The sequence below is a fragment of the Antedon bifida genome, chromosome 4, assembly GCF_963402885.1.
Source record: "Antedon bifida chromosome 4, ecAntBifi1.1, whole genome shotgun sequence".
Classification (NCBI taxonomy): Eukaryota; Metazoa; Echinodermata; class Crinoidea; order Comatulida; family Antedonidae; genus Antedon; species Antedon bifida.
The window spans coordinates 25,447,158-25,457,659 of record NC_136229.1 but is presented as its reverse complement, the minus strand read 5'-3'; the positions used below and the strand labels follow the sequence as shown (position 1 = coordinate 25,457,659).

General features: G+C 34.8%; 1 protein-coding gene across 1 annotated transcript; it reads left to right on the top strand.

Annotated features, from left to right (window-relative positions):
• The first annotated feature begins 463 nt into the window (after positions 1-463).
• On the top strand, positions 464-10,214 carry LOC144840690 (uncharacterized). The gene is made up of 14 exons (XM_078696646.1): positions 464-567; positions 2,326-2,364; positions 2,756-2,878; positions 3,019-3,141; positions 3,472-3,585; positions 3,937-4,050; positions 4,867-4,995; positions 5,537-5,650; positions 6,166-6,291; positions 6,485-6,604; positions 6,896-7,219; positions 7,488-7,751; positions 8,372-8,548; positions 8,938-10,214. The coding sequence occupies exons 1-14, from the start codon at positions 480-482 to the stop codon at positions 9,057-9,059; spliced, it is 1,977 nt and encodes a 658-aa protein (XP_078552772.1). The 5' UTR covers positions 464-479; the 3' UTR covers positions 9,060-10,214.
• Positions 10,215-10,502: the final 288 nt, after the last annotated feature.

Below are 10,502 nucleotides of genomic sequence, written 5' to 3'. Positions count from 1 at the left end.
TCAATTTATGTGGGTTGTTTTAGTCCGTCTCTCAACCATCCCTAAATCCTGAATCGGCGACTGAACTTGATTAAAACTAAAAATGGCCTACTAACAAATTGATGATTCATCGTTATATTTGTATGTTTTACCATACGCATAAACGTATCAACGTACAAAAATAGGAAAAATAATGTATGTGGTTTGTTAACCGACGATGCATTGCAATTTAAAAGGCTAAAAAATGACATTGCATTAACTGTGTAATTTTTTACATTAAATTCAATCGCATTAATGGCAATCTTTAGTACACACTTGATAGCACTTGAATGACATCCCCCTTTAAATATAAGTTTTTGGATGCAATGTATAACTGTGACGGAAGTCAGATTATTAGCAGGAAATTTCGTCGAATTGCATACGTTGCTGCTACAATGTTTACCTCTTAACCATTACAGCACTATTCCTCCCCGCGACGATACAAGCTAAAACCTCGCAAAATGCGCCTAATACTAGTTTCCTTAGTTTCTGTTTTAACATGGTCTGCACAAGTTTTGGGATCTACTATAGATAACGGCTACAAACATGGTAAGTAAATTATTTTTAGTTTTTGTCCGTTTTTGTGTGTGTTGCATTAATTCTTGTGCACAAAATAAATCCACGCGCATACATACTGCTGGGAAAACCAATGCAAATGATTGCAATTTGCTATGGATTCTGCAATACGTCTTAAAGTATTCATTTTTTTTTAAATGGCAATTTTTGCCAGGCCATATGCGAAGAACAGTTTAACTAGAGAGACGGATAAAAATAAAGGATCGGCTGTAAAGCTTGGTTCCCACTAGCGACGTAACGTAACGCAAACGACGCAACGTAAGCAAATGCCCTTCTAATAATTGTGTTTGCCTCCGCCTACGCAATACAGCACTTTGCGTCGATACGTTGCTGCGTTGCGTTCTAGTGGGAATCACGCTTAAAGGTTGGTTCCCACTAGAACGCAACGCAAATACGTAACGCAACGCAAAGTGATTTGACCAATCTCCAGCGATGGATTATTCGCGTCGCGTGTGATTGGTAAACTCGCTTGCGTTGCGTCTACATCCTTGAGTTGCGTTCTAGTGGGAACCGGACCAAGTTTAAAGCGAATTTAAACCGTAAGAAAAATGCAACCAATGGATTTTCGCCTTTAGTGCGTAGGCCTATAATTATATAATAGTTTTTATATTTTTAATGTAAATCATATAATTCGCTATGTCATTTTCCCATTGCCTCCCTATTGTGTTACTGAATTATTTGAACTGATTCAATTATTTGGACTGAAGTAATTTCGTATACAATTTGAACCCGGGTGCAAAATATACGTTCGAATCTCCCATTTTCTCTAATAACTTCAATTTCAATAATTACTACGGTACTCAGTATAATTATTATTGAGTATTATTCAGTAATATTAAAGTCTGGATACGTACAAATAAATCCAATTGTTTGTCATCAATTACACAATCTTTCCCAGGGGGTGGTTATTTAAATAGATTTATAAATCATATTCAAACAGATCAAATAACTGTATCCTGATGATGAAAACGGAACAGTTATATTAGGAGTCATCGGCTTATCATCTCACATGTACAGTCTCTCATTCACTAATTTATCCCGTTATTCTGGATATACATATCATCCTATGTCTACAGCAGGACCACTAAGACTAACGGACTAGAGCTATATCGCGGTACAGATTTCGTACGGTTATACGCATGATACAGGTTATACACGCATGATATGGGTTATGAAAGCATTGTACGCGTTATCTACGTTACCGGATTAAGCGCGTTCGGTACGCATAGTGTATACGTTGTACGGATTGTGTACGCGCGGTACCGTAGATGTGAGTGTGGTAGGCCACGGGTTGTGTATGCTAGTGCGCAACAGTGTACAGTATCGGTATGTGGCATTGGTTATGTACGCGTACGTGGTACTGTAGGTTTACGAGTGGTGCTGATTGTTCACTCGTTTCTGGTAGTTCACGCAATGGGGTACTGATTGTGTACGCGTAAAAATGGTTGCGTGCACGCGATATACTCACGGAACGGGAGTATCTATGTACGTAGGTGTGTCAACATTAAGCCTTTATATCATTGGCTTAAACGAAACACTTGAATAAACAAGTTGAAATGAATTATGTTAAGGAAGAATTTAATCTACATTAGCACAGACGAATAGAAGTAAAAATAAAATTATTTTTTTCCGTTTTTCTCACGTATTTTCTCAATTATTACAAGTTATCATTTTGCATTTTAATTTCCTGTGATAGAAAATAATTGAATGATTTTCTCTTACTATCTTCAGACTATTTTAGGCGGCGACAAGCTAGACAGATGGCCACGTGTAAGTATTTTAAATGTTGCTCTTTATTCGACATTAGGTGGCGTGTTTTATTATCAGTCAATGAAGAAAAATAACTTTAGGAAAAAAATAATTTTTTATAAATAATAGTATTACAATATTACTTTATATTGTTAAAATATGTAACACACACCTTCTTTACGCAGAATCATAATCTGCTTCATCGTTTACCATTATGGACGCATTCTTGTCAATTCCAAAAAAATGCCAACATCATATAATCAAGAAAATTCAACATAATAATATTTTCAAGATTATCACGATTGTCAATAATCATCTCACTATTTGTTATATCATCATTATCAAGCAAAGTACCAAACCATATTTATCATATTTTGTATATTAATCATTAAAACCATTGTTGTCGCCTTAGCTCAACCTAGCCCTTCTGCATGTGACAGTTCACCGTGTCTCAATGGTGCTACTTGTGAGTGGATGGATGTACCAATTACTTGCGACTGCGCAGTGGGGTTCATGGGACCGGTTTGCGAAATAGGTAAGTGCACTGATATCTTGAAAATCCTGTCCCGGTTTCAATCCGGTAACCCAGTCCTACACTTTGAAGATCAAGGTACAAAATTAACAAATACTTCTTTTTTATTTATCTTTGTCTTTCTTTTATTTAATTTTATTTAGATATCGATGAATGTGCATCGTCACCGTGCACAAATAATGGCTATATGTCCCGATGTGTTGACTATATCAACGGCTACGAATGCGAGTGCCCGGTTGGTTTTGGTGGAAGCGAATGCTCAGTGGGTAAGATACAGAAATGAAAAATCACTTAGAGACCAACAACATCTGAACAATGTTGTTTATACCAATGATGTCATAGAAACTTCATTGGCATGTACAAGATAGATGCCTAACCATTATAAAATAACTATACGAGGTACCAGTTGCTGCGCATGACCAGAGCATTCCTTTTTTTTTTAAAGAAGAGTTATTTATAACTGTAGTACATTCAATTGTTCTATTGGATGGCACTGACAGGCACGTGTTTTTTAAATATGTGTTTGGCATTAAATGATATTGAATGTACTAGAATATAAACAATGGTTCAGTCTTTGTATTTTTATTTTTTTCTAGAGTTAAATGAGTGTGATTCGGATCCCTGTCAGAATAATGGTCACTGTAGAGATCGATTCAACGGTTTTACATGTTCATGTTATCGTGGCTTTACAGGAACATTATGTGAAATAAGTAATCATTTTTGAAACAATTACCAAGTTTTTTAATGTTTTTCAATAATTTTTTTTATTTCATTTTACCTAATTAAAAAAATGTCATTACTGTTATTTTTTTTTACAATGTAAACATTTTACTAGGCCTAATGTTTATGTAACTGCTTTGTTTAAAGAATCTATAGGCACATATCTCGTCTTTTCTGATTTTAATGTTTAAATTTGTTGAAGTTTTATACCATTAACTTAAGTTTTGTCCGTGCATATGATAAGTATAATGTACTGTAAATCAAAATCAAAACGAAAAAAAATATATTAATGTTGGAGATTGTTAACGTTTGATTAAATGTTAACACATTGCTGTATATAGATATCAATGAGTGTCGATCGTTCCCTTGTCAAAACCAAGGAAGATGCATTGATGGTGCCAACACATTTACGTGTGAATGCGGATTCGCGTTTAACGGACCATTGTGTGAATACGGTAAATCAAATACAACAGCTATATAAAATTATCTGTGCATGGCGGTTGCGCTCGCTATTTTTAAAATGTAGGTCTTTAATGTTAGATGGCTTGATTTTCCTCTGGCAGCAACCGTATCATAGGTAGACAATGTAGTATGCGTGTAGGATGTTAATCACCAATAACACTTAGGCTAGGAAGCACACCATTTAAAAATGTACCTATCTAAGTGAATACCGGTCTACTTAAATAATGAATTAAGTGAAATATTGAGTATTTAAGTGGCGATTGGCGGATAAGGCCATTATCATGATGTAGGCCTATGTACAGTAGACCTATGTATCCATTCTATTCATATAATTATGAATCTGTCCAAATGGCCTTACGTTAGTTCGATCAGAGGAAAGTGTTTCGTATTGTTTCTAATAAACGCCCCGCCCCTAATAAACGCCCCCTCTGAGATATTTCCATATTGTAATGAGTGCTCAAATAGAATTGCATGTATATCCAGTCCATATGAGGAGCCTTTGATTGGTATTAAAGGGAAATATATTTATTTCACCCACTAGCGATGGACTAATTGCTGTTAAAATAACTAGCAAACGGGATATGGCCTAGATATAGCTTGCACATTAACTTATTTTTCAACAAATAACTTTTTAACTGTTTTAAGGCAGCCTGTTTAGGTAATTTTGGGTGTTAACATTTACCTCCAATAAACGCCCCCCCCCCCTTTTTTTTTTAAAATTCAACGCCCCCGGGGCGTTTATTAGAAACAATAGGTAGATGGTTCATCATGGATTCATAAATATTGACCGATTCTTTTCATTTTGACAGCGGTACTGCAGGCCAGCGGGTGTATGTCTATGCCGTGCAGAAACGGAGGTCGATGCATAGATGTACAAGGCGGATTCCGGTGCGCATGTGCAAGGGGTTTTCACGGACGTACCTGTTCCCAGTATTCAGGTACGTGTGATTACGATTGACGTACTTTTAAAACACATTAATATTAAGTGAATATCTAAACATATATAATTTTTTTTAATAATTTAATAATTTTACTCAATAATTATATTAATGTACTTTGATTGTGTGCGCGTAAAAACATGTATTTAGGCGAATCGAAAGTGGTATTTCGAACAGTTTTTGCTATGCGAAAAAAGTGTACCAATTCAGAGCTTATAGGAAATGATTTCTCATGCATTCATGAGCATTCGTCATTCAAATCAAACAATTCAGCTGACACGTGATCAAATTGGAATTAAAGATAATATTAGCTCCTTGTAGTAAAAATAAAGGTCGATTCGCACGAAAATATTCACTTAGGGAAAGCGGTTTTATGTATAATTTAATAGCATGATAACTAACGAATAGAATACAGTTGTTGTTACCACATTGCATATCGATTAGAGATATACGGGAGCTTAAAGTGACCATCCGTACTGAATAAGCTAACTAATACAACAATATATGATATTTATATCAATGCATTTTTTATACATCATAGTGAGATCACAATGTCACAGGTTTCCGTGTATGAACGGCGGAAGGTGCATTGAACAAAGACAAGGATATACGTGTCATTGCCATCATGGGTATACTGGATTTAACTGTGAAACGGGTAAATATAGCCATGGACACGCCTCAACTAATAGGTCTAACATAGCTTACTAATAAACCTAAATTAGCTTACCGATAGGCATTACTTACGTAAAAATGAATATGTTACTGAAGTGAAGTGAGGAGCGACTGTGAGTTTGTAACGAAGAGAATTTAAAAACATAGGGTGATTCTCGTATTCTCTACATACAAACATTTAGAAAGTTAATAAATTCATCTGAATGTGAACTTAAAGCCTGTTTTCCTGTCGACGTTATTCGATGCTATCGTTAACAATAATCGGCAATCTTCTACGTAAACATTGAAATGTTAACGATTTACAGGAAAGGGTACTCGCTATCGTTATCATTTCAACTTGATCGTTTTCAAACGATCGTCGTTGAACTGTTAACGATCAACGACGATAGCGTCGAATAACGTCGACAGGAAAACAGGCTTAAGGTAGAGCAATGATGGAAATTGAGAATAAGTGCCGTGTAAACAGTCACTCTAATAGTGCATTATTTATTTTTACAGCTTCAGGTCTGGTAACAAATGGATGTGCACAGCGTCCATGTAGAAACGGAGGAAGATGTAATAATTTGGTGAACGGTTTCATCTGCACGTGTCCGTCTGGATTTACTGGCAAAAGATGTGAACGAGGTATGGCCTAGCTTAACAAAGATAGGTGGATGTAGGTTGACGCCTCTCCTAATCCACTGTGTGGAAAGAAAGAATCTTGTTTTCCCATCAAATTAAATATACACTTGTTGGCTACCTAGATATGATCGCCTTCTTTAGATTACATTACTGACTAGGGAGGTTTTACTGTTTTTGACTTTTATTTATTTTTCAGAGATAAAGTGCAGCCACTCAAATTGTTTGAACGGTGGAGTATGTGAGAGTGACAGAGAATTTACCTACTGCATATGCCCAGGAGGCTACTCCGGTCGGATTTGTCAGTTTCACGAACAAGGTTTGAATTAAAAGATAGCTTTTACGCTTTAAGCTTACGAACTGTGACGTATAACTCCCTTGCTTGGGAAAGAAACCAAATGTATGTGACTTTACGTTCTGTAAATAGGCCTTTATCACACTATTTACAAAACACCAATATTTTGATCGAGAACTGAACATTGTCCGACTATTAGCGTGATAAGTTTACTGTTACATTTTCTAGAATAACGTTTCTAGCCATGCAGTTTCCTAACTGAAGACATAATAATTGTAATTACAATTAATTTACAAATAATTGTTTTTAATTCAGATTTTTTAGTTAGATTAGTTGGTGGTGAATTGGAAAATGAAGGCCGGGTCGAGGTGTATTACAAAAATAAATGGGGACCTGTTGCAGACGGCGAATGGACATTAGAAGACGCTAGTGCAGTCTGCCATCAGCTAGGCTATCATTCAGCAACTGATGCTTTCTCACATTCAGAATACGGCAACAGCAATGATCCCGCTCAGATCTGTGAAATGATGTGCACAGGAAACGAACACGTCATTAATGATTGTGCACTTGACCAACCTACTGCTGGCGTAGGTTGTAAACACAAGGGACACGTTGGAGTGATTTGTACTGATCTTCAGTGTAAGTTTTAAGTCATTTTATTTCTACAGACTATTTGCACAGTGGTTGTACATACATGCTTTCTGAAAAATATTGACGGCCACTGCGCGCCATAGTTATAATGCATGTATAGAAGGTTTTAACTAACAAAAACGTATTTTAAAATTTAATTTAGAATCACCGTAACACAAAAAAAAGAAATACTTATGAAGAATCAACGAGTGAGTTTTTTACTAGACCTAAAACATTTTGCCAGTATGCTTATATCGAAGCAATATTTTTTTTCCAGCTCCGTGTCCAGTATCATGGCGATTGTTGGGCTCGTCGTGTTATTACGTAGACCCTAAGCCTCGCACATGGGAAGAAGCAAGGAAAACTTGTCAGAAAAAGGGCGCAAGTTTGGCTCAAATCGCATCAGAACATGAAAATGAGTTTCTTAGAGATTATTTGGAAACCAACCATGGTGGATATTCTGCTGCTTGGATTGGACTGAGTGACGTCACAAAAGAAGGCACTTGGTCGTGGTTAGGTTTAAATAACAGCACATTTTACAGCAAGTTTCTTTATTTTATTTTGATATAGAATTAACATAACATCATCATTGTTCAATAACTGCTATCATCGTTAATGATGTGAAAATCTAGCTGATCTATTTCGTATTTCGTCAAGAGTGATATACAGCTTTTCTATTTATTGTGTACTACAATTGTTATTAATATTGCTAGTATAAGAAATAAATATAAATAAATATATTAAGATGATGTTGATGCGTTTTTTGTTGATGATGAAGATGATGTTGATTAAGATGATGTTTTTAAAGATTATACTGATGTAGATGATGCTGATGAAAGGTATGCTGATGTTAGTTACTGTATGTTGGTGAAGATGATGTTGATGAAGATGATGGTGATGAAAATGATGTTTATGAAAATGATGGTGATGAAAAAGATGTTGATGAAGATGATGTTGATGAAGATGATGTTGATGAAGATGGTGGTAATGGAGTTGATGAAGAAGATGTTGATATTATGAAGATGATGTTGATGAAAATTATGTTGATAAAGGTGATGATGTTATTGAAGATGACACCAATATATCGTCAGTCATCTTCATTCACCTTTACCATTTCCAACATTTCATTCACATTTTCCTATTTTATTTATAATCCTAAAGACTGGAACATTGGTGAACCAAACAATGGAGGAATAACGTCAATGATACGAACATCTAACTCAGTGATGATGTCAACTTCAACGAATTATGGTCAAAATTGTGTTGAAATGTTATCAATCAATGGAAAATGGAACGATATTGAATGTTCTCTGAAACGATCGTCTGTTTGTAAAACAGGTCAGTTTTGCTTTGACGTTAAATACATATTTTGCAGTTAAACGCTGATATTGTGTATTATTTATGTACGCCCTCTTGGTCACATTACGGTTGGTACGATCTACATTAACCCTAGACAGTAATGCAATATTTACATAGATGTGTGACTTTTATCATGGATAAAAAGGTAGTTTGATTCGAGTCTTTCAGTCGATGTTTGCGTCTTGCGGCGTCTGCTTTTGTTACGCAAATGAGTTAATCCCAATCTGCCCATGATCAGAAATGATATATGAAAATGACTTTCTGCTTATATAACTGTACTAGAATAGTTATAGTAAATATTACTGCATCATCAAATATTTGAAAGCCTTGGTAATATATTAATGTATTCATAATATTTTTATTTTCAGTTAAAGAAACAAAAATGTCGTCTGTCAAAAAATTGTCTGCCGGTCTTATAGCCGTCATAACAGTGATTGTAATCGTATTCATCGTTGGTGGCGTTGTAACAGCTTGCCTTGTTTTAACATAACACGGAGAAAAAAACAACCTCATACTCATAAAATTAAAAACTCAAATTAATTAAATTAATAGACCATTAGCGTGGCCTTTAAATAGATGGATAGTGCTCTTTAGTGATATGATGACAGGGTGTGCAACAGTTTTTTTGTTTTCTTTTTTTTTTTACTGAGATTGTAAGATGGTATCCGATTGTGTACTTTTTCTATAGTATTATCAGAAGCATGAATCATCCTACACAAATAGTTCGAAATCATAAAATGTATATTTCTTCTTGTGTAAAACACTTTCGAAATTCAATACTAAAAAAACAAAGTATTCCGTTTGAATCCTTACGATATTTAAACATTTTGCAACAACATTGCCAGATAAATGTAATGGCTCTGAAGTTTTCTACATTCTAATTCTTTGGTCTGTTCCACAGAAAGCCCTGGTTTTCTGATGTCATCTATGAGTCCGAGCTTAAATAAGTCGGTGATACCACTATTTTCACTCTTGCATATATGACTACATTTTGTTTGTGTTATTATAATTTCACACTGATTCTATACCAATCTTTGCGGGTCATGTTTGGTCTCACATGTATATATCATGTATAATAAGTTAATTTACAATACCAGTTTGAAATTTATATAATATTATTCTTAAAGTATACAGATTGATTGTTACCATAGTGTTCTTTAGTTAATATTTCTTAAATACTATTCTATTTCCAGGCGCCATTCAACGAATACAAATCTTTCATTATTTTGGTATTATAACACACTTACATTTATTAAATTAATCCTTCTCTTCCATTTTGAATCAAATTTCGAAATCTAGGTCATAGAATGGCGGCGCTCTGATTTTGGCTGCAGAGTAGCAGTTATAGACAGCGCAGAGATCGACTACAGGTTTGTTTTCGATCGTGCAGATCGTTACTTTAAGTTGAAATAAAATATACACAATATTTGTGTTAATAATTTGTATTAAACATTCATTAGTTACCGATAATTGTTACCGTTATTATGTCTCGATAGTTCTCTTCATGGAATTATAATTTCAATTTCACTCTGTGTGTAGGCATGTTATATTTACGCTAACAGTTTCCAATAACAATACATTATTAATTTTTAAATTCATTAAAACTAAATTGCATACATTTTTCAATAAATTGACTTCATTTACAGCAGTCGTGTTATTGTTAATCAATCCATGTCTCCCAAGAGAGAGTCGAAATTACCTCAGTTTAAATAGCAGTACGTTTCTCTGTAGGACCGGCAACCGGACCATGTTCTGTTGATTGTACCTGTTAAGTAGGATTTTAAAATCCCAAATTGAATACAATGAACGATGGTGATCTACGCAAATTAATTAACATAATAGTTTAATTCCCAAATAAGCAGCGCACTATCAGCAAATACAAGATCGCCTAACTAAAATAACAATATTGATGAGGAACCCGCAAGAAGGCTAA